Source organism: Rana temporaria, chromosome 2 (genome assembly GCF_905171775.1).
Source record: "Rana temporaria chromosome 2, aRanTem1.1, whole genome shotgun sequence".
Classification (NCBI taxonomy): Eukaryota; Metazoa; Chordata; class Amphibia; order Anura; family Ranidae; genus Rana; species Rana temporaria.
Window position 1 is genome coordinate 94,750,883 of NC_053490.1, and position 24,603 is coordinate 94,775,485.

General features: G+C 45.4%; 1 protein-coding gene across 3 annotated transcripts in view; it reads right to left on the reverse strand.

The window, feature by feature from the left end:
* Positions 1-24,603, reverse strand: part of PARP4 (poly(ADP-ribose) polymerase family member 4) — a 381,003-nt gene that overhangs the window by 46,394 nt on the left and 310,006 nt on the right. For all 3 annotated transcript variants that reach the window (XM_040340552.1, XM_040340551.1, XM_040340554.1), the window contains 2 exons: positions 19,962-20,060; positions 4,939-4,998 (listed from right to left, as the gene is read on the reverse strand). In XM_040340552.1, coding sequence (XP_040196486.1) covers positions 4,939-4,998; positions 19,962-20,060 — 159 coding nt within the window. The remainder of the gene's footprint in view (positions 1-4,938; positions 4,999-19,961; positions 20,061-24,603) is intronic.

Genomic DNA, 24,603 nt, shown 5'->3' on the forward strand with positions numbered 1-24,603 from the left:
AGGACTGGGGGTCCACCAAGTCTGGTAAGAGTACCTCACCTATAAGTATTTTTCAAGTATTTGGAATATTGCTTTTGGAAATACATATCGTCACCTGGGATCACCAGGAAGGTTATTTATACCGATCCCACCATCCAGGTGTATGGACTGATGACAGAGCTTCTTTCTTTGGGACTCATATCAGATAACAATTCATACTTGTGGTTGATGTCTGTATTTTCCATGAATGTATGAGGTTTACCACTGCCAGTTAACAACTTACAGTTGCGGTTGTATGGCTGCATCTTTTGGGTGTACATGAAGGTCATTATTGTCATTTATGACCATTTACATTCTTTTTGCCATTTATTGTTCAATCTCAACAGCGACACACAGATACCCGAGACCTGGGTCTGTGCTAGTGTAATCTATATCCTGTTACAGTTAGGTGGTATCACCATTGGGGCAGAATTTTGATTTGTACTATTTTTGTCAGCTGTCACTTGTTAGGTTATTTGTATCACACGTTCACAAGTGTGAAATAGAACCAGTCTGTCAATCACAGTGTCATTATTGGCCATTTTCACTAAATTTTTTGTATAATTTTACATTTTTTGGCACATGTAGGGGCGTTATTGTCTACATATTGTGGACATTTTTTGTCCTCCTACACACAATACAGGTCACCCTGATGGTCAACACACCCACTTAATTTTTGGATGTGATATGTCAATTAGGGTAGCCTAGTGTATTAGGTCCACTGCATAGTGGGTCTTCCATTGGCGCTACACTATATTTTTTTTATATATATATATATATATATATATATATATATATATATATATATATATATATATATATATATATATATTTGCGGGTTCTAAGTCATTTTCTAGCAAAAACCAAAAAAACGATTTTAACTTGTAAACGCCAAATCTCAAAAAGAGGCTTGGTCCTTAAAGCGGTGGTTCCCCCTTAAAAACAACTTTTTTTTATTCCACTGCCCCCCCACATTACAATCGAATTAAGGCTCTTATTTTTTTTTTGCTGCTGTACATACCTTGATACAGCATCTTCACCCGTGCATCCGGGTTGCGAGTCCCGCGGGAGTGGGCGTTCCTCACATGCTGTTGATTGACGTTTTGCCCAAAAACGAGCTCTCCCCTGTCGCGTAAGCCGCGTCACGGTTGGCGAAAGGAGCCGAACGGCGAGTCGGCGCTATACTGCGCATGCGCATCGCCGTTCGGCTCCTTTCGCCAATCGTGACGCGGCTTACGCGACGGGGGGAGAGCTCGTTTTTGGGCAAAACGTCAATCAACAGCATGTGAGGAACGCCCACTCCCGTGGGACTCGCAACCCGGATGCACGGGTGAAGATGCTGTATCAAGGTATGTACAGCAGCAAAAAAAAAAAATAAGAGCCTTAATTCGATTGTAATGTGGGGGGGCAGTGGAATAAAAAAAAGTTGTTTTTAAGGGGGAACCACCGCTTTAAGTGGTTAAGGAATATGGGCTAACTGCTCTGCATCCCCTCCACCCACTATAACCTGTAGATATGAACATATCTAAGCAATTATATGTGAGCGCTTTCTCTTGCTGCCATTGTGTATGTCGAAAGCACTAGAGGGCTTCTTCAATACTTAGCCTAGGTTCACACTACTGCAGCTGCATTTTGATTTTCAGTGTGATTATGCAGTGCAACTTGGTTGCTTTTAGGATTTGGTTTGCATGTTCTATGGAGCCAAAATCACTCTGGAATCGCACCAAAGTAGCACAGGACCCTTTTCAAAATTGCACTGTGCTGCAATGATGTGAATGGGCACAGTCTATTGTCACGAGATTCTGTGCATCTGAAATCACACTAGCATGAACCAGGCCTTATACATAGAAAGACAGCGGCAACAAAAGAGGACGTTGCTCTCATTCTCTTATCATTGCCTTTTTTGAGTATGAAAAGGGGGAAAGAGACAGCATTCTCAGAGGATAAGTCTCATCTTGGTTATCTTATTCATATGCTCTGGCGTTGCCCCAAGCTAGTGAGGTACTGGAATAGCGTTGTTACCAGAATAAATAGTGAATACCAAGTCCAGCTTGCGGTGGAACCGTTAATATGCTTGCTGGGCAGCCTAGATGAGGACTTGTACCTCCCTCCAGTATACACTGCCTTCACAAGGCTCCTATACTTAGCCAGGAAGCTGGTTGCCCGGTTGTGGCTATCTGCACACGTCCCAGGGGAGGCGCAGTGGCTCCAGATGGTCAATGCTACTCTTATTCGGGAAAAAAACACGTATCAACATAGGAAATCGCCAAACAAATTTACCAACATCTGGCAGCATTGGTTGAACTCCCCAGAGGTGGCACCACCTCAATTGGTTATAGATAGGCTGTTGATGGGATAAACTGGCCTGTGGCGGTTTTTGAAACCTTGGTTTGCACGAAACATTAAGTGAGTGCTTGAGTGACAGATTTAAACGCCAAGGGGTATATCGAGGGTTGGAATGTTTCTTTATTGTTTAGTTTAAAGCGGAGTTCCGGCCACAATTTCACTTTTTAAATATAAATACCCCTGTAATACACAAGCTTAATGTATTCTAGTAAAGTTAGTCTGTAAACTAAGGTCCGTTTTGTTAGGTTGTTACAGCATTTAGACACTTTATAAAATAGAAATTGACTGGGGCCATCTTAAGTGTGGGCATCATGAAGCCAGACTGTATGACTTCCTGGATTTCAGCCTTGCAGATCTAGCACATGCTCAGTGCTGCACAAGCAGTGTCAGATCAGGTTTCAGCACCTGTACTGTCCAAGTCACATGATTCTTTGAGACTGGGGAGTGCACAGACTCCTGGAAAGTTACACCCACTACATTCCCAGGAGTCTGTGCGGTGCATTAAGCACCTAGGTGCAGGAAGTGGGAAGATTAACTATTCTGCCTAGCAACAACACTTTGAAGGCATCTAAAAAAATAAAAAAATTTCGTAAAGGACTAATGACATTTTTTTAAAACTACTGATGTAATGTTATATTTATGGGTGGAACTCCACTTTAAGTTAATTTTATTTTGTTTTATTTCCCCCTTTGTATATGTTATAAACTGGGTTGTTCATTCGTGTGTAACCAAGAACTCAGGGCTCAATGCAATGTGTCTAGGATGTAAGCTCTAACGAGTCGGGCCCTCTGATCCCTCCTGTATTGTAACTGTACTGTCTTCCCTGATGTTGTAAATCGCTGCACAAACTGTTGGCGCTATTTAAAGCGGAGTTCCGGCCACAATTTCACTTTTTAAATATAAATACCCCTGTAATACACAAGCTTAATGTATTCTAGTAAAGTTAGTCTGTAACTTAAGGTCCGTTTTGTTAGGTTGTTACAGCATTTAGACACTTTATAAAATAGAAATTGACTGGGGCCAAGTGTGGGCATCATGAAGCCAGACTGTATGACTTCCTGGATTTCAGCCTTGCAGATCTCGCACATGCTCAGTGCTGCACAAGCAGTGTAATAGGTTTCATATCAGGTTTCAGCACCTGTACTGTCCAAGTCACATGATTCTTCGAGACTGGGGAGTGCACAGACTCCTGGAAAGTTACACCCACTACATTCCCAGGAGTCTGTGCGGTGTAGGTTAGGAAGCTTAACCACTTAACGCCCGCCGCACGACTATTTACGTCCGCAAAATGGCACGGTCAGGCAGAAGGGCGTATATATACGTCCTTGCCTTCTAGCGGGTGGGGAGTCCGATCGGGACCCCCCCCCCCCGCTGCGTGCGGCGGGCGGATTCCCTCGGGGAGCGATCCGGGACGACGGCGCGGCTATTCGTTTATAGCCGCTCCGTCGCGATCGCTCCCCGGAGCTGAAGAACGGGGAGAGCCGTATGTAAACACGGCTTCCCCGTGCTTCACTGTGGCGGCGCATCGATCGTGTCATCCCCTTTATAGGGGAGACACAATCGATTACGTCAGTCCTACAGCCACACCCCCCTACTGTTGTAAACACACACTAGGTGAAGCCTAACACGTTCAGCGCCCCCTGTGGTTAACTCCCAAACTGCAACTGTCATTTTCACAATAAAGAATGCAATTTAAATGCATTTTTTGCTGTGAAAATGACAATGGTCCCAAAAATGTGTCAAAATTGTCCGGAGTGTCCGCCATAATGTCGCAGTCACGAAAAAAATCGCTGATCGCCGCCATTAGTAGTTAAAAAAAAAAAATTAATAAAAATGCAATAAAAATATCCCCTATTTTGTAAACGCTATTAAATTTGCGCAAATCAATCGATAAACGCTTATTGCGATTTTTTTTACCAAAAATAGGTAGAAGAATACGTATCGGCCTAAACTGAGGGAAAAAAAAAAATTATATATGTTTTTGGGGGATATTTATTACAGCAAAAAGTAAAAAATATAGCATTTTTTTCAAAATTGTCGCTCTATTTTTGTTTATAGCGCAAAAAATAAAAACCGCAGAGGTGATCAAATACCACCAAAAGAAAGCTCTATTTGTGGGGAAAAAAGGACGCCAATTTTGTTTGGGAGCCACGTCGCACGAGCGCGCAATTGTCTGTTAAAGCGACGCAGTGCCGAATTGTAAAAACGCCTTTGGGCATTTAGCAGCATATTGGTCCGGGGCTTAAGTGGTTAAGCACCTAGGTGCAGGAAGAGGGAAGATTAACTATCCTGCCTAGCAACAATACTTTGACGGCATCTAAAAAAAATTTTTTTTCCTTAAAGGACTAATGACATGTTTTTTAAAACTACTGATGTAATGTTATATTTATGGGTGGAACTCCACTTTAAATCTTGTATAATAATAATAATATGACGGCAGAGTTGGCTTTATTGTCAACGCCTGTTAACATTTTTTTTTATGGCATACGTATGCAAATGCACAATGTAATGCCCTGTGTTCTCAATAATAAAAACCGTTTTGTTGATAAAAAAAAACAAACATGTATACTTCACCTCTGATTGCCTACAGATGCGTGCCTCCAATCGATAATCAAGTCCATGAATGTTGCTCTCCTAAAAGCAAAGTATGATATTATTACAGTAATAATCAAAATGCATGGCAAGTCACAACAGAGTACAAACCAGAGCAAAAAGTACAGTAGCATTGTTACCAACAGCAATTAATAAGATGCTTATTATATTATTTTAACCACATTACAAAGAAAAACTATTTGGAAGCACCATCATTTTTACTGACTTTTACTATTTTGATTGTTATCAAATTGTTAAAGTGGTACTAAACTTAAAAATGTAAACAAACATTCTTTCATGCCTCTCAGCAGTAATGGGATATGATCTGATCTGCACAAGTGCAGCTCAGACAACATCTATGGCACCCGATGTGTGCTTGTTTCCCAAATGAGCTGCCCTAATCAATTGAACATATATACAACTAAAGTTTATGTGCTCTATATATTAATGACAATTATACCAAAAAATTATTGTATTCAATCATTCTATGTCCTTGTAAAAAATGCAATAGTGCATAGAAAAAGTCTAAATCCAAACATAACACAGTGAATCACCACCATCTTAGGGACACAACAAGAGGCTTACTGAAGATATAAAGCATGGCTCTCAAATTATAGAGAAGTTATCTACAGCATGTTGTAAAAAACACCATTAACCACTTACGGACCACCCGCCGTGGATTTACACTTTAGGATAAAAGTGGTCTCCTTGGGCAGATTCGCCGCAAGATAACTTTTATTGGTTGCAGGAGGTGCCCCCCCCGGTCTTCCTTTAGCGGCTCCATTGGTAGTGGCGGAGACGATCCGATCCTTTCCCGTAATGGGCAGGAAGTCGAGTGAGGGAATGATAGCCCCCACTTGACTCTATGCCCTTGGAGGACGGGAGTTACGTCAAATGTCACTTCCGCCCTCTGGCCTTAAAGGGACCATTTTTTTTATTGAATTTTTTTTATTGCTTTCAAGTGTAAATAGTTACACAGTTACATAGTTGGTCAGGTTGAAAACAGACACAAGTCCATCAAGTTCAACCATAAGAAATAAAATAATAATAATATCGTACAATCACATATACCTAATTCTATACCCACAGTTGATCCAGAAGAAGGCAAAAAACCCCAGCAAAGCATGATCCAATTTGCTACAGCAGGGGAAAAAATTCATTCCCGATCCCCCGAGAGGCAATCGGATATTCCCCGGATTAACTTTACCTATAAATGTTAGTACCCAGTTATATTATGTACATTTAGGAAAGTATCCAGGCCTTTCTTAAAGCACTTTACTGAGCTGGCCAGAACCACCTCTGCAGGGAGTCTATTCCCCTTTTTTACGGCTCTTACTGTGAAGAAACCTTTCCGTGAGATCTGAGGTTTTTTTGACCACAGATCCCACATTAAAGAGGGGTTTTTTTTGGTCATGCTTTTTTCTATTACAAGGAAAGTTTTACGTTTCTTGTAATAAAAATAAAAGTGATCCAAATTTTTTTGAAAGGACAGTGTAAAAAAAAAAAAAAAAAGAAGAAGTAAAATAAATAAGAAAAAAATAAATGTAAAAAGCGCCCCATCCCTCCATGTCGCACGCAGAAGCGAATGCATACCTAAGGCGCCCCCACATATGAAAATTGTGTTCAAACCACACATGTGAGGTATCGTCGCAATCGTTAGAGCAAAAGTCTTGAGTCAGTCAGTGGTGGAGTAGGGCGCTCCGGACCTTCCGATCGAGTCTGCTCTCACCCAGGGACCAGACAGACAGACAGACAGACAGTCAGACATACAGCTAGGCAGGCAGGCAGGCTCCTGCAAACCCCTTGCTGCACGAGACAACTGCAGCTACTAGGACCAGCTCCTTCCTCCCCTTGGGCCCCCTCTTCTCCACAGGTAAGCCCCTGTCTTAGGTAAATCAGTTATCAATAGAGTATGATAGAGGTAAAAAAGTTCAATTTATTAAAACATAAACATAACATAAATAACTTGAGAAATACACAATGTTTTAAAATTACAGAGATGGTAGTGTAGAACAATTGATTATACGACCAGCCAACACCTAATGAAGATGGTATAACGGGCCCTAGTTTGCGGGCAACGATCAGGCGGAGGGGGTCATATAGATCAGGCTCTCAACTAGTTTCGCTATTCAAAGTTAGCTTCGTCAGGAGATTTGGGTCTGTGAATACAGATTCACTCCTCGGAGGAGCCTAGGCCCCACGTAGAGACAAAGTCTCACGTAGGTTGTGGATGGTGGAAACGCCCCCAGCATGGTGAGGATCTGTATTGAATGTATATAATGTCAAAAGACTTAAGTGCCCTGGGACCTAATTAGTAGTGGGCGAGGACCAACCAAAGGAGCCACCAAGAAAACCACTTCTGGGAGAGCCCAGTTAAGGGATGCCAGCAATGGAGGTAGAAAGTTAAGACCACTTGAATGGGTAGATCAAGCAGCATGTCCCAGGGCCGGGTGTGTATCGTGATACACTCCAAGGAGTGAATCTGTATTCACAGACCCAAATCTCCTGACGAAGCTACCTTTGAGTAGCGAAACTAGTTGAGAGCCTGATCTATATGACCCCCTCCGCCTGATCGTTGCCCGCAAACTAGGGCCCGTTCTACCATCTTCATTAGGTGTTGGCTGGTCATATAATCAATTGTTCTACACTACCATCTCTGTAATTTTAAAACACTGTGTATTTCTCAAGTTATTTATGTTATGTTTATGTTTTAATAAATTGAAATTTTTTACCTCTATCATACTCTATTGATAACTGATTTACCCAAGTACCGACATAGTACAATAGCCCTTGCCCATTTCCCTTGGTTTTTCTGGGTCTCTGTGGTCCCAGATAAATCTTACCTCTATTCAAATTATGATAGGATGATGGTGGTACTTTTATGTTATGCTTTTCTTTCTTTACTGAGAGGTTTCCTTATAAATCAGGACAGCCATCAAATCGGCCTAATACTACGGCAATCTTTCCACAATCAACAAAGTTCACTCTGGAACCCATCTCCATCGATGCCACAAAAAATATCATCGGTACTTTGCGAAACAGCACAGCGCCCAATGATATCATCACCACTAAACTGATGAAGGAATGTGTCGACATCCTGGCACCACCTATCACGCAGCTTATAAACCAGTCATTTAAGGAAGGCATAGTGCCCTCCCTGCTGAAAGAGGGCACAATCCAGCCCATCTTGAAAAAACCTACCCTAGACCCCAAGGACCCAACTCACCGCCGTCCCATAACAGGCCTAAACACTCTCTCCAAGGTAATGGAGAAAGTAGTGGTACAACAGCTGCAACAGCATCTAGATACCCATAATCTACTTGATCCATTTCAATCAGGTTTCCGTCCCGGACAGGGGACGGAAACAGCATTACTCAAAATATGGGACGACGCCCTTGAGGCCACAGACGAAGGAGAATCTTGTCTCCTGGTTCTACTGGACCTAAGCGCAGCTTTTGACATGGTAGACCACAAACTGTTACTGATGCGACTGGCTGAGGTAGCCAGAGTCGCAGAAGGTGATTTACCATGGTTTTCTTCCTTTCTGGAAAACCGATCACAAACAGTGAAACTGGGATCTTTCACGTCTGAAAAACGCACGGTGTCATGTGGAGTCCAAGAATCCCGTCACCGGTACTTTTCAACATCTATCTTCGCCCTCTCTTTGAAATTCTCAGTAGCCAAGAACTACTCTATCATTCATATGCAGACGACACGCAACTGTATTTTCGCATCTGCAACAAAAAGGATCATCATCTCAGTTTAGAGAAATGTCTCTCTTTGATAGAAAACTGGATGACTAAGAGTTATCTTAAACTCAACAGTTCCAAAACAGAACTGCTCATGTTCCACGCCAGCCGTAAGACTCAACTGGCAACAACCTGGACACCTCCGCCCATTCTGGGCAAAATCATCACCCCTAGCTCCAAAGTCAAAAGTCTCGGGGTCATCTTCGACACCTACATGACAATGGATGCACAAATAGGGTCAGTAGTCAGCGGATCTCACTATCTGTTGCACCTACTACGCAGACTTATTCCATTTATCCCCAAAGAAGACGTAGCAGTTGTGGTAGGAACAATTGTGAACTCCAGACTGGACTATGCAAATGCCCTTTCCCTCGGACTCCAAAAGTACCAAATCTCTCGTCTGCAAGTCGTTCAGAATACGGCCGCCAGACTTGTGATTGGGAAAAAAACATGGGAATCAATCTCACCTTCGCTGAGAACCCTTCACTGGTTGCCAGTAAAGGACAGAATTGTTTTTAAAGCACTCTGTCTGACCCATAAGTGCATCCATGGGAAGGCTCCGCAATATCTTTGCGACAAGATAGAACCCCACAATGCCAATCGCGTTCTGCGATCCACCGACCAAAATCTGGTCATGGTACCCAAAGCAAGATACAAGTCCAAAGGAGAAAGAAGGTTTGCTTTTCAAGGTCCTAGACTATGGAATGCTTTACCAACCAGCATTCGGTTGGAGGAAAACCACCTGACCTTCAGAAGACAGATTAAAACTCTGCTCTTTTAATGTCAAGAGACAGGAACAACAAGCGCCCAGAGGCGATTTAGTTCGCATGTGCTGCGCTATATAAGTTTTTTATTCATTCATTCATTCAAAAGCAATAATTTTAGCAAAAGACTTTCTCTGTAACTCAAAACTGGTAACCTGTAGACATTTTTAAACTTCGCCTATGGAGATTTTTAAGTGCCAAAGTTTGTCGCCATTCCATGAGCGGGCGCAATTTTGAAGCATATCACGTTAGGTATCAAATGACTTATCTTTCACAATATTGAAAAAAATTGGGCTAACTTTACTTATCTTTTTATTCAAAAACGTAAATTTTTCCCCAAAAATTGCGTTTGTAAGACCGCTGCACATATACTGTGTGACAAAGTATTGCAACCACCACCATTTTATTCTCTAGGGTGTCTGAAACATTTTTTTTTTATAAATATATAAAATGTTTGGGGGTTCTAAGTAATTTTCTAGCAAAAAAAATATTTGAACTTGTAAACAACAAGTGTAAAAAATAGGCATGGTCCTTAAGTGGTTAAAGGGCAAGGCTCAGGCTACTGTAAAGTAGATGTCACATTAATTATTGTCTGTTCTGAAAAAGGCAGATTGCTAAATTTGTTTTTGGTGTGCTTCTACCAGCAGGATAAACCACATTTTTCACAATCTGTTTTCCTTACTGATACCATGCATGGAGCTTCAAAAACACATTTTTCTAGAATGCAGTGTCCCGATGTGAAAGCCTTATGTTAGGTTTGAGATTTGAGGGGAATGTGGATATTGGTGTATCCTCTTGATTATTCATTTACTATATGGAAGCCCAAGCCTTGCCCTTTAAAGGTGGTTTTTACATCATGCTATAGATGGCTTCTCTATAATTTGAGAGTCATAAATCTCCAATAAGCCTCTTGTTTTGTCCTTAAAGCGGAGTTCCACCCATTTTTGAGAGGTAGTCTAAAACGAAAGACCACCTCTCTCCACCCCTCGTTTTTGGATATTACATTTTTTTTTCTAACATACCTTTCTGGAAGTACCGAGTATTTCCGATCCAGCCAGGCTGCGGCCGGGCTGTGGCAAGCTCCCCCCTGTTGTCTTGTGGGACCCGTGTGTCCACTAGATAACAAGCTGGCCATTCACAAAGCGCTACGCGACTCGTGCATGCGGAGTAGGAAACCGGGAGTAAAGGCGCAAGGCTCCACTGCCAGTTTCCCTTAGTTGGAATGGCGGCGCCGGCACCCGATCCGATGGACAGATCGGCCTCGGGGGAAGGGGGGGTTGGGGGACCACATTGCGGGCTCCCTAGACAGGTAAGTGTCCTTATTAAAAGTCAGCAGCTACAGTGTTTGTAGCTGTTGACTTAAAAAAAAAAAAAATTGGCGGCTGGAAAACCACTTTAAAGGTGGTGATGAGTCAGTTGGAGTGGGATTCACAGTGTTATGTTTGGACTTGGACTTTTTGCATACACTATTGCAATTTTCACATGGACCCTTTTTGGAGACAATCATTTTATGGTACAATTATTGTTAATATATATAGAGCACATAAACTTTAGCTGTGTACAGTGGGATAATACATTTTTTGCTCCCCTGCAGATTTTGTAAGTTTGCCGATCACAAAGAAATGAAGGGTCTATCATTTTTATCATAGGTGTATTTTAAATGATAGCAGAATAGCAACCAAAAATCCTGAAAAAACACATGATACAAATGGTATAAATTGTGCTGCAGTTCAGTGAGTAAAATAAGTATCCCCAAGCAAAACACGACTTAGTACTTGGTGGAGAAACCCTTGTTGTCGAGCACTGAGGTAAGACATTTCTTGTAGTAGGTTATCAAGTTTGCACACATCCCTGGAGGAATTTTGGTCCACTCTTCTTTACAGATCTTCTCTAAATCCTTAAGGTTTCTTGGCTGTTGCTTGGCAACTTGAAATTTCAGCTCCATCCGTACATTTTCCATAGGATTAAGGTCTGAATACTGGCTAAGCCACTGCATGACCTTAATGTACTTTCTTCTTGAACCACACCTTTCTTGCCTTGATGGTATGTTTTGGGTCATTGTCATTCTGGAAGACTCATTCACGACTCATCTTCAGTATTCTGGCTGAGGGAAGAAGGGGCCAAATTCTCAAAAGAGATACGCAGACTTAACTCCAGTTTTCTAAATTTACACGGCGCGTATATTTGCGCACGATCTTCAAAACGACTTAAGCAAACATTTCCGTATTTTCAGCCGTACTTAAATTAGTTACACCTGCGCATCCCCGGGCGCAAATTACGCTAGGCTCGCCGCTGTTTTTGATAGGCAAAAATGCAAATGAGGGAGTTAGGGCGATTCTCAAAATTAAGTGTGTGTGCCGTATTTTCCGCCCTGTGCGCACCTGTTAGTTTTTCTGACTAAATTTCCACATTATAAAACCAGCCCTAATTTTACACATGCTGTGGAAGGGTTTGCTGTAGGTAGTGACTAGAGCTTAGAGCTATAGTTGAGAAGGATCTTTGTGTAAAAATGCCAGGGCCAGCTATGATTCTGACGGCACTTGCTGCCTTACAGGCACAAAGGAGGAGGAGGGCACAGAGGAGGAGGATGAGGGCACAGGCGAGAGTTTATCGTCCACGGCGTGATCTTTGGCAAATGCCAGATTATGAGGTGTATGGCAACTACCGGTTTGATAGGGAGGCCATCCTGGAGATCACCCAACTTCTTCATGAGGATCTTATCACCCCAACCCTACGTTCCCATGCCCTGACACCTCTACAAAAAGTGATGGCAACCCTCCATTTTTTATCCAGTGGCTCATTCCAGCGTGCATCTGGAGGTCTGGCTGGGATGGTGCAGTCGACAATGAGCCGATGTGTCCATCAGGTGGTCCCTGCCATACTGCGGCGCATGACCAACCAGTTTGTGATGCCCACCCAGGAGGAGCAGCGTCTGCAAGCCATGACTGACTTCTATAACATTGCTGGCTTCCCAAGGACCATCGGGGCGATAGACTGCACCCATGTGGCACTACAGGCCCCCCATGAAACTGAACACCTGTTCATAAACAGGAAAGGCTGGCATTCGATCAATGTCCAGGTGATCGTAGATGCCCATGGCCTCATCTGGCACGTTTGTGCCAAGTTTCAGGGTCGTGCCACGACAGTTACATCCTACGGCAGACCAAGATCTACCAAGACTTGGAGCAGAATGTGTATGGAGACAGCTGGCTGATTGGTGAGTGACATTGGTGTCAGGTATGCCCCCCCCGTGATGCAGACATCACAAGGGGCACATGCATGACTAATATCCTCCTGTCTTTTCCCTTACAGGTGACTCAGGATATGCGTTGGGACCCCACCTGATGAGCCCCTTTAGGAACCCCCAAACACCCGGAGAACGGAAATTCAACGAGGTGCACATCCAGACCCGGGCAATAGTAGAGCGGACATTTGGCCTTCTCAAGTCCAGATTTAGATGCCTTGACAAGACTGGGGGTACACTCTTGTATTCCCCAGACTTTGTCTGCCAAATTATTTCGGGCATGTTGCATCCTCCATAATTTTGCTCTGAGAAGGGGCCTGCATGTTGATATATGTCCTGACCTAACCCCCCACCCAGGCAACCCCCCCCCAAACCCGTCTACCCGGACTGCTGAGGGCCAGGTAATAAGGAGACAACTGGCTGAAGGCATCTTTGCCCAGTAAATGGACCCTAATTATATTTATATTTTTGCTTTGCCCAGAATAAATCACAGAGATTATGTGACCTTTAAATATTTTCTTTGCACATAAAATGCACATTACTTATATGCCAATGAGAATGTTTTTTTTTTTTTACAAAACGCACATTAATTATCTCACAATGAGAATGCATGAATGCACGTCACTGTGGTCCCTAGCACAGACACATCACATGCACATCGAATTGGATTAGATCCAAGTACCCCCCCCCTTTGGTACTTGGGAGCAGTAACGCCCCGCCACGGCTCCAATTATGTCACTGTGCATTCATACACCATTCAGGAACCTAGGATGACTTCTCCCTGGTCCTGGGGATCCATACTCCACCAAAACTGAGGGTGACACCCTTATGTTTTCAGGAATGCCACCCCCCCACATTCACACACATAAACCAAATCATAAGTACAGTAGCAAAAAAAAAAAAAAAAAAATTCAAAAGTACCCCTGCAAATTAAGGATGTTGCCGAGTGCTCCTTCTGGGCTGCCCACGGCCACGGGCACGGCCACGGCCACGGCCACGGCCGACTGGGGGATCTTCAGGGGGGGGGGGTCTGTGCAGGGGAGGGAGTATTTTCAGGGGGGGTCTGTGCAGGGGAGGGAGTATTTTCAGGGGGGGGTCTGTGCAGGGGAAGAAGGAGCCTCCCCTGGTGTCTGTCCTCCTGCTGGCCTTCCCTCCAAGGCAACGGCTATCCTTGTCAGACAGGAAATAATGTCAGCCGTATTGGCCTGCACAGCCCGGGTATTGGCCTGCACAGCCTGGGTGAGGGCAGTCACCTCCTGGGCCACGCCTGTTGTGGCGTTCCTCAGGTCCCACAAACAGGTGATGACCCCCACTGAGTTGGTGGCCACGTCACCCAGTGACTCCCTCATTGCACCCAGGCTGCGCTCCACCTTGGTCATCGTTTTTTGGATTGCAGACAGACTGCGGGTCTGCCGGACATTGTCCCTCAACAGACTGACCGGCAGACGCACCAACCCCCCCCTGTTTTCCGGGGTCGGTCTCCTACTTGCCCCTGAGGCTTGTGGCCTTGGAGGAGGAGTTGGAGTGAGCCATGGGTGCTGCTGCATGTTGGAGGAGGGTTGGAAGGGGCGACCCATGATGGTGGCCTGACTGCTGGGCGCCTGTGGGGTTCCCTCAGGGGATGACTCAAAGGTCATATCTTGGCCCATCATGATTTGCTGCCCAATCACAATATTGTCATCTTCCTCCCCCTCATCCTCCTCCCACTCAACATCCAAATTAGGGGAGTTGTGTGCACTCCCCTCCCATGGCGAATCCTGCCCTTCTTGGGACTCTGCATCATCCTGTCTTGGGGGTGGTGCAGCAGCCTGCCCTGATGGGCCAGCAACCTCCTGACCTGATGGGGCTGCCACCTCCTGGGCTGATGGGGCTGCCACCTCCTGTCCTGATGGGCCAGCAACCTCCTGTCCTGATGGGGCTGCCACCTCCTGGGCTGATGGGGCTGCAACCTCCTGGGCTGATGGGGCTGCAACCTCCTGGGCTGATGGGGCTGCAACCTCCTGGGCTGATGGGGCTGCAACCTCCTGGCCATCTGGGGAGGACACAAAACAATCACAGGTTGTTGGATCCACACACTTGGCACATCTTCCCTTCCCCCACCCACACATGCTAATCACCAGATAGAAATTCCAAAAAATTACCTGTCCTCATAAGAGGATCATTGTCAAAGCCAGGCAGGCCCACCACCTGCTGTGGGTGGAAACACTGGGCCACTGCCCATTCCTCCTCACTCATCCTGAGTGGGCAGGGTCCCCCTCCTCCAGTGCCCCTGGTATGGGCATGCAGCGTTGCCAGCTTGTTCCGGGACACGCTCCTTAAGTCATTTATTTTTTTTTGTACTCCAGCGATGGTCCTGGTCTGCCCCCCCCCCCCCCCGCCGCATTGATCCGATCGGTAATAGTTTTAAGGATCTCCTTCCTCCTGGCCGGGGTGGTGTTGTGGCTCTCAGGGCCATGGAGAAATCGCCCAAATTTAATGACGCCCTGAGCAAGTATATGCTTCTCTGCCAGACTAAAATAAAGCTTCCTGCGCTTGGGAGCCATGACAGACAAGACCCAGCAACAGGGAACTCACCCAAAAAACAAACAACAATACACACACACAACAAAGAAAATAAAAACAAGCAAAAAAAAAAATATATACAGACAGCTACTATAAATTCAAAAACAAACAGGCAAAAAAGGACAACAAAAAACAATCACACACCAAAAAAAAAATACTTATCAAAAACAAACAGGCAAACATTCAAAATAAAGAACAAATTAGCAAAAACAAACACCAACTATACCCTCCAACTCCAAACACTTTTCTCACAAACAAATCTTACCAACAAACACTGACAAACGTTCAAAGCAGAAGCAACTTGCTTTAGGAAGGGAACACACGGAAATACTTTTGCAATAGAAGTCTGTTTGACTGGGGCTATTTAGACACAGGGCGATCTTCAAACTAAGTACGCTTGGCCTTTTACCTATCTCACTGATTGCGATGACCAAAGTTCTGCACATGCGCAGTGAGGTCCAGATTCGTGCGCGCATGCGCAGTACGGCCGGCACTTCATTTGCATGGGGTCACGGCTCATTACAATGAGGCACGCCCACTTCATTCCCACTTGCCATAACCACGCCTTACGCATTGAAACTTAGGTTAAGGATGGCGCAATTTTGTGCGCAAATGCGATGAGAATACGGTACTTACGACACCAACTTAGGGCGCCGTAACTTAAATGACATAAGTTAGATAATCCTAAATTTACACAGGTTTTTGAGAATTTTGCCCAAGGTTCTCATCCAAGATTTTACAATACATGGCCCCGTCCATTGAACTCTCAAGGCAGCAAAGATGCCCTGTACCTTTAGCAGAGAAACAGCCCAAAAGCATGTTTGCACCTCCATGCTGGACTGTAGGGATGGTGTTCTTAGGGTCATAGTCAGCATTTTTCTTCCTCCAAACACGGCAAGTCGAGTTAATGCCAAAGAGCTTAATTTTGTTCTCATCTGACCACAGGATTTTCTCCCAACCCTTCTCTGAATCATTTATGTTCATTGTCAAACTTCAGACGGGCCTGTACATGTGCCTTCTTGAGGAGGGGGACCTCACGGGCGATGCAGAATTTCAATCCATGCGCATTGTGTTACCAATGGTTTGTTTGGTGACAGTGGTCCCGACTGCCTTGAGATCATTAAGAAGCTCCTCCTGTGTAGTTCTGGGATGATCCCTCACTTTTCTCATGATCATCCTTACCCCATGAGGCGAAAAAAAAAAAAAAAAATGAATGGGACTTTATGTGTGGCAACAGGAAAGCAGTCAGTGTAAAAACATAGGGCTAGATTCAGGTAGGGCGGTGCATTGTTACGGAGGCGTAGCGTATCGTATTTACGCTACGCCGCTGTAAATCAGAGAGGCAAGTGCTGTATTCACAAAGCACTTGCCTCCTAAGTTACGGCGGCGTAGCGTAAATGGGCCCGGCGTAAGCGCGCCTAATTCAAATGAGTATGAGGGGGGCGTGTTTTATGTAAATGGGTGGTGACCCCGACGTGATTGACGTTTTTTACGAACGGCGCATGCGCCACCCGTGTACATATCCCAGTGTGCATTGCTCCAAAGTACGCTGCAAGGACGTATTGGTTTATTACGTAAATTACGTCCAGCCCTATTCGCGAACGACTTACGCAAACGACGTAAAAAATTCAAAATTCGACGCGGGAACGACGTCCATACTTAACATTGCGCGCGCCTCATAGAAGCAGGAGCAACATTACGCCGGGAAAGCCTTACGCAAACGACGTAAAAAAAAATTCCGCCGGGCACACGTACGTTTGTGATTCGGCGTATCTAGGTCATTTGCATATTCTACGCCGAAAACGACGGAAGCGCCACCTAACGGCCAGCGTAAGTATGCACCCTAAGATACGACGGTGTAAGAGACTTACGCCAGTCGGATCTTAGCCTAATTCCGGAGTATCTTGCTTTCTGAATACAGAAAGAAGATACGCCGGCGCAGCTTTGAATTTACGCGGCGTATCTATAGATACGCCGGCATAATTCAATGCTGAATCTAGCCCATAATGTTTATTGCCTAGTAATAATTACATAACATGTTAGAAAAATACAGTCAGGTCCATAAATATTGGGACATCAACACAATTCTAACCTTTTTGGCTCTATATACCACCACAATGGATTTGAAATGAAAGGAACAAGATGTGCTGTCAGTGAGGCCGGGATGTAGTGCTGGCAGAGAGTCCGGGAGGAGCAAGATGGCCGCCGGTCCCCGAGACTAGGCCGAAGCCGTGGTCTGTCCCCGAGGCTGCCGCCGTGCAGAGGAGTGCCGCTCCGTTTAGACCCGTCTGGCGGAAGCCTGTGGAGCTGGGTTTGTGCATGTGGAGGGTCCCTAGGGGGATCTTTAAGGCTGCTGGAGGAGATTGCCGAAGTGCAGGATTACTTAAAAACAGGAGTAATGGACAGGGCTCAGGTCACACACGTCCTAATCCATGCTGTGCCAGGCCCGGCCCCTGATTTTTGCATTATTAATGATTTATTAAAGGTCACCAAAGGTCACTCAGTCCCCTTCAACACCCAAAAGACACCAAACTGGTCTCGTTGGTTAGTGCTACATTTGTGCTGGTTTGTGCGGTTTAAATTTTCGTTCTATCTTTTTTGCATTATTAATGATTTTTTTTACCAAGTCACTCCCTGATGCTGAACTCGATTGGAGCTATGAGGGTTAACAGCTTTAGGTCTATAGGCTTAGCTGCACGTGCCCTCTTTTCCACTGAGAGTCTGATAAGTCACAGGATTCCCCCCCCCCCCCATTTAACCACTTCTCGCCTGGCCTATAGCAGAATGATGACCGGGCGGTGGTTCAGTTATCCTGACTGGGGGTCATATGACGTCCAGCAGCATAACAGCCGCCACGTGCCCGTGGGGGCATGCATCGCGGCGATCGTTGTTGCGGCGTGTCAGCCTGACACACCGCAACTCTGATCTAGGTAAAGAGACAAAGACTCTTTACCACGTGATCAGCCGTGTCCAATCACGGCTGATCACGATGTAAACAGGAAGAGCCATTGATCGGCTTTTTCCTCACACGCGACAGACCACCAGGGATGCCCACGAAGATACCCAAAAAGGTATGCCACCCTGGACCACCAGCTGAAAATTGGCTTGCTCAGGGAGAAAGGGAAAGTGCCTGGTATTGAAGTGGTTCAAGATCATCATACAAGCAGTGTAATCAAAAAGCCAGCATCAGCAGAGGCTTGAACATTTACCTGGTAAAACTCAACAAACAGAATACCAGGTGGAAGCCTTACAAATCAGTGAAACATGGCCCAAGAAACTCACACAGACTCAGTGGAGTGGACCTTACCAGGAATGGGAGGAGCCTTACCTTGTAGAGAATACACTCTAAAGCCTCATACACACGATCAGATTATCGGACAAATAATTGTTCGTTTTTGTTGCATGCTAGTCTCATATCGAAAGTGAAGAGGCTACTCAACTTACGAAAAAAAGTGATCTAATGTGTTGAATTGTTTTGTGATGTATTCTTTCATAGAAATGTGAAAATAGTGCGCATACCAAATATGAATGAAAATGAAAAGAGCAGCAGACTCAAAAATGTTATACAAACATAAATATCATAAACCCAAAAAGTGGAGTTGCGCTAAAAAAAATATATATGCCTTATTAAGGTCATGTGTGAAAAAATATGTGAATAGATTCACAATCAATAAACAAAAAAAAATTAGTCCAATTGATGATTATTGCAAACACTTCAAGAGAAAAGTCCAATAAACGTGTTCAATCTATATAATGTGAGATGCTGCTGCAAAGGTGAGAATCAGGAACCACCACTCAATAAAACAGCTGACCCTTACCAGAGTCTAAGATCCTGACGGATCAGATAGTGCAGAGAGTGATCAAATCCAATGGATTGCAACGTAGCCTGCCTCTTGATAAGGTCTTCAAAAAGGAAGGTCACCGATCCACCGATAGAGCAACCAAAAAAAATACTGACATAGTGTGAATCCGTATAATAATCAATACACCGCATAACGCAGAACGTTTCCTCATTCCCGTGATTAAATTAAGCGCGCCCCCGTGCCGATCGAACTGCGCATGCGTTGGGCTTAAAATAGCCCAGTGCGCATGCTCCAGTTCTCGACGAAAAACGTCAATGACGCCGACGTGTGCGTCATTGACGTAAAGTCGTATTCAAGAATGACTTAGGAAAACGACGTACCCGACGGGAAAAGACGACGCGGACCCGACGCCATACTTAACATGGCATACGGCGGACTGGCGTAAGGTTACTCCTCATATAGCAGGGGTAACCTTACGCCTACGGAAACGACGTAAGCGACGACTACGCGACGCAAATTCGTTCGGGAATCGGCCTTTCAGGCTCATTTGCATAGTCAAATGAGACCTGACCGTAAACGCCACCTAGCGGCCGGCGGCGAATTAAATGTAAGATCCGACAGTGTAAGTCACTTACACCTGTCGGATCTTGGCCGTATCTATGCGAAAATGATTCTAGGAATCACTCGCATAGATACCCGGGCCAAAAAACAGAGATACGACGGTGTTTCCTGAGATACACCGTCGTAACTCTGCTGAGAATCTGGCCCAGAGGGTTTTTTCCGTTTTGATTTGTTGGCTGATTTTTTTCCACTGTAGCTTTCTAGTGCTCTTTGCCTCAACTTTGCTTTAATTGAATATTGCCGACTAGTTATTTGCACATACCTCTTTATCTTCATAAGCGATATATGGCAATATATCCATGTCTTCAGCAGATAGGATTTCAAGAATGTTTGGTTCTACATTCTCACTTTCCTCAGCACTCTGAAAGTTAATACAATATTGTTATGTTAAAAATGATGTCCAAAACCATCTGCAATAACTTCAACATAAACAGTAATGGCAGCAAGTAGCTACACTACATTATACAATTTGTATAATGTATACAAACACAACTTTGTTAGGCTAAATTCACACCTGTGCGGGTAGTGCAGCTGCGGGACCCACACAAATTTCCACAGCTGCAACCACCCGCTCAGCAAAATGCAGGACCCGCGGGCAGGTGCCATTAATCCTGATAGAACGCTGCCTGCGCTGTAAATCGCACCCGCACTGGGAACTGTGCTGTACCCGTGGTTCCCATGCGGGCTGTGATTTCAAAAGTAGTGCAGGGACCTCTTTCCTGCTTGTCACAGGGCATGGCAGCTCATTCAAATGAATGTGCTCTCGTGCCTGCGCAAACAGTATGCATCACATACTAGCGCATTATGTAAACTTACCTTAGAACGAAGCCCTCCAGCTGCGTGCCGTCACTGCTGAATGCGCTTTCAGCTTCACCCGGTTTGCCTTCCGGGTTCGTGGACTCCTGTGCATGTTTACAGCATAGGACTCCGGAGGAAAAGCATGGGTGGCTATTCCTTTTGAGTGCATGTGCCAGTGATGTAACCGGCTATATCTACAGTAAATATGTCCTAAACAGTGCACATTAATGAGATATTTACAGTACCTATAGGGAAGCGTCATTATAGGCTTACCTATAGGAAGGGCCATTACTAGGTCTACAAAAGATCTGGGACTAGAGCCCATAGCAGCCAAGTAAAGAAAGTCATAGGCTTGGGCGGGCATACACATGTATATAATATACGTGTGTGTATATAATAGGTTTTTAAAACAGCTTACCTGTAAAATCCTTTTCTTGGAGTACACCACGGGACACAGAGCCATAATCATTACATAATGGGTTGTATGGTCACCAGAGGTGATTGGACACTGGCACAACCAATCAGAGACAGTTCTCCTCCATATAGCCCCTCCCATTAAGGAAGTACCTCAGTTTTGTCGCAAAGCAATAAGGTTCCCATATAAAGGGGGGACCTCTGTGTCCCGTGGTGTACTCCAAGAAAAGGATTTTACAGGTAAGCCATTTTAAAAATCCTATTTTCTTTATCGTACACCACGGGACACGGAGCCATAATCATTACATAATGGGACATCCCAGAGCAATGCCCTACATGAAGGGGGGGGAGACACAGATGAAGCAGACCGCCATGGACAAGAAGCTCTATACTGCAGCCTGCAGCACACTTCGCCCCAAAGGTGGCATCCTCATGTCCTTTCACATCTATTTGATAAAATTTGGAAAATGTGTGGACTGAAGACCAAGTTGCAGCCTTACAGATCTGAGTCACCGAAGCCTGATGGTGCACTGCCCATAAAGCACTTATCGCCCTGGTAGAGTGCGCCCTAACAGAAAGAGGAGAAGTTCTGTTCCTTAAACCATAAGCTTCAATAATAGTCGAATCCACCTGGAGATAGTGGATTTTGATGCCGCCTGTCCCTTCTTGGGACCCTCTGGCAAAATAAACAAAACATCTGTTTTGCGTATCTGAGCGGTTGCCTGCAGATACACCTTTATTGCTCTCACTAGATCTAGAGAGTGCAAAGATCTTTCCTCCGCTGTCTGCAGATCCGGAAAAAAAGAAGGCAGGACAATGTCCTGATTTAAATGAAAAGCCAACACCAGCTTAGGTAAAAAGGCAGGATGGGGTCGTAATACAACTTTGTCCTTATGACAAATTAAATAAGGCTTTTTACAAGAAAGCGCTGCTAATTCACATACTCTTCTAGCCGAAGAGATAGCAATTAAGAATACCAGCTTCCTGCTTAAAAGAATCAGCGGAATTTGGCAAATGGGTTCAAAAGGTTGCTTCTGCAACACTGACAGTACTAAATTCAGATCCCATTGGCATAAGGGGGATTTGCCTGGTGGATTGGTCCGCAATACCCCCTGAACAAAAGCCCGAACTAGGGAATGAGATGCCAGAGGTCTTTGAAAGAAGATTGATAGAGCAGATATTTGCCCCTTAATGGTACTAAGGGCTAACTTCATATCCACTCCTAGCTGGCAAAAAGCAAGAATCCTATTTATGTCATATCTCTGAGGATTCCATTTGTTAGTTTCACACCATGAAACATGTTTTCCACAATCTATAGTAAATAAGCCTGGAAGCTGGCTTTCTGGCATTATTAAGCGTAGAAAGCACCGGACCTGAGATACCTATCTTCTTTAGAATGTGGGTTTCTGCAGCCAAACCGTCAAATTTAGCTCTTGTAAGGAAGGATGGAACACTGGACCTTGCGACAACAGATCATGATGAAGCAGAAGCTTCCACGGTGTTCCCACTGCCATCTTTATGATCTCGGCATACCAAGGTCTTCTGGGCCAATCTGGGGCCACTAAGGTTACAGGAATTCCTTCCCTCTTGATCCTGCAAATTAGCCTCTGTAGTAGAGAGATTGGAGGAAAGGCATAGATCAGTGAAAACTGACTCCACGGCACCACCAGTGCATCCGATCCGTAGGCCAGAGGATCTCTTGTCCTGGACACAAAGTTGTTCAATTTCCTGTTGAACCTGGAAGCTAGTAGGTCTACATCCGGGGTCCCCCATCTCTGGCAGATGGCCTGAAAAATTTCGGGGTGGAGAGACCACACTCCTGGAAATAGTTGCTGGCGACTCAAATAGTCTGCTTACCAATTCTCTACCCCTGGAATGAAAATTGCCGAAAGGCAAGGAACATGTTCTTCTGCCCATCTCAAAATGCGATTCACCAAGAAACGTACTTTAAACTTTTGTCCCGTTGGTATAGGGTCTCGGCAGCCATGGCTCAAATTTATCCCTCCACGTCACCGTTGTGTTGGCGGGGTTGTAAATTTAGAGGTACGCTGCTCCATATATGGTGAGATTGCCCGCTAGTCAAGCCCTTTTGGGAAGATGTACGTGAACAAATTAAGGTAGTGACCGGGGTGGAGGTTCCTTTGTCTCCGAAGCATTTCCTGCTGCATGTCCCCACGATCCCCATCCAACACTACAAGAAAAGTGTGCTGCCTCACCTGCTTAACGCGGCGAGGCGCCTACTGCCGATCCACTGGAAAAAATCCAGAATCCCCACTCGGGAGGAGTGGATCGCTGGGGTGAATGCAGTAAGGGAAGCCGGGGACTGGATAGCGACCTGTCGTGACACTCGAGACCGGTTCAACAGTGTGTGGGCTCCCTGGTCGGATTACACTTCTGACCCCACCTTTGTTCTGTCTAGTCTAGATGTTGCCTTACTAGAGTTATCAGACCCCTCCCTTAAAGCCCGCAGACTAGCGAACGATTAGGAGATAATTTTGCATTCATATGATCGGCTACACTAAAAGAAAATGGGATGCCTGGAGAGATCGACCCCTGACGTGCCGGGCTCGGCGTGGAGTAATACACAGCTCCCTGAAAGATCGCAGGTACACCTGAAACTTCATTGTCTGTTTCTCTCCTTTTCCTTTCTTCCCCCCCTCTCCACTCCAAACTCTGTTCCCAGTCTTTCTCCTATACCCACAAATGTATGTCTATATGTTATGTTAGCAACTGCAATACCAACCAGAAGATTGAATAATGGTCGGGAGCAGGATTAGATATGCAGAACCTCAGGGTTAGTGGGGCTGTCCCTTTATCAGAAGGTAACAGAAGTACACTTACCAAGGCCAAGATGCTGAGGGCGGCTCCCTTTGCGACCTAGCGCGGTCCGCCCCCTGGAGTGAGGACAGGGGGAAAGACGCACCAGGAGGCACCGATACCGACAGGAAGGTGGGGGCCGGGTGCGTTGGAGCAGGGTCAATCAGGAAGTAGTCCACTGGAAGTGGCTGGGAAGCACACTGGGATGATCCTGGAGGTCCGGGAACTGGTAACGGAAGCAGCAGAGGGTAATCCGGGAGACAGGCTGTGATCAAGGGAGCACGGAGATCAGGATAGTCCAGAGTTCAAGCCAATAGGTCAAGGGCGGGTGAGATCAGACAGTCCAGTAAACAAGCCGAGGTCCAAGGTTTAGGAGAAAGCAGCAATCCGGGAAACAGAGCCAAGGTCAGGTAATCAGGAACAATCAAAGTAGTTTACACAACCAGGAAATACACCACTATTGCTGAGACAAGCCAGCAACCAGCCAGGAGAAAGGAGGTGGTTTAAATAGCCCGCTTCAGGGCTCTGATTGGTCGGATGGACCGCAGGTCCGTGCGCGCCCGTGCACGCGCCCGGCAATGCCGCACGCGCGTCAACAGTGTGCACGCACGCGGCGCTAACAGCCGCGATTGCGCCGTTCTGAAGACCTGGGCAGGACTGGTGCCCTGATAGTGCCCCCCCCATAGGGGCGGACTCCGGACGCCCAAACTGTCCATCAATTCCGGATGGTCCCGATGAAAAATTTGGATCAACCGAGGAGCGTGCAGGTTTCTGGAAGGTTCCCATGAACTGTCCTCAGGCGGGTAACCCTTCCATTTAACGAGATACTGGAGTTGCCTGCCCCTCTTCCGGCAATTTAGAATAGATTCCTTTTC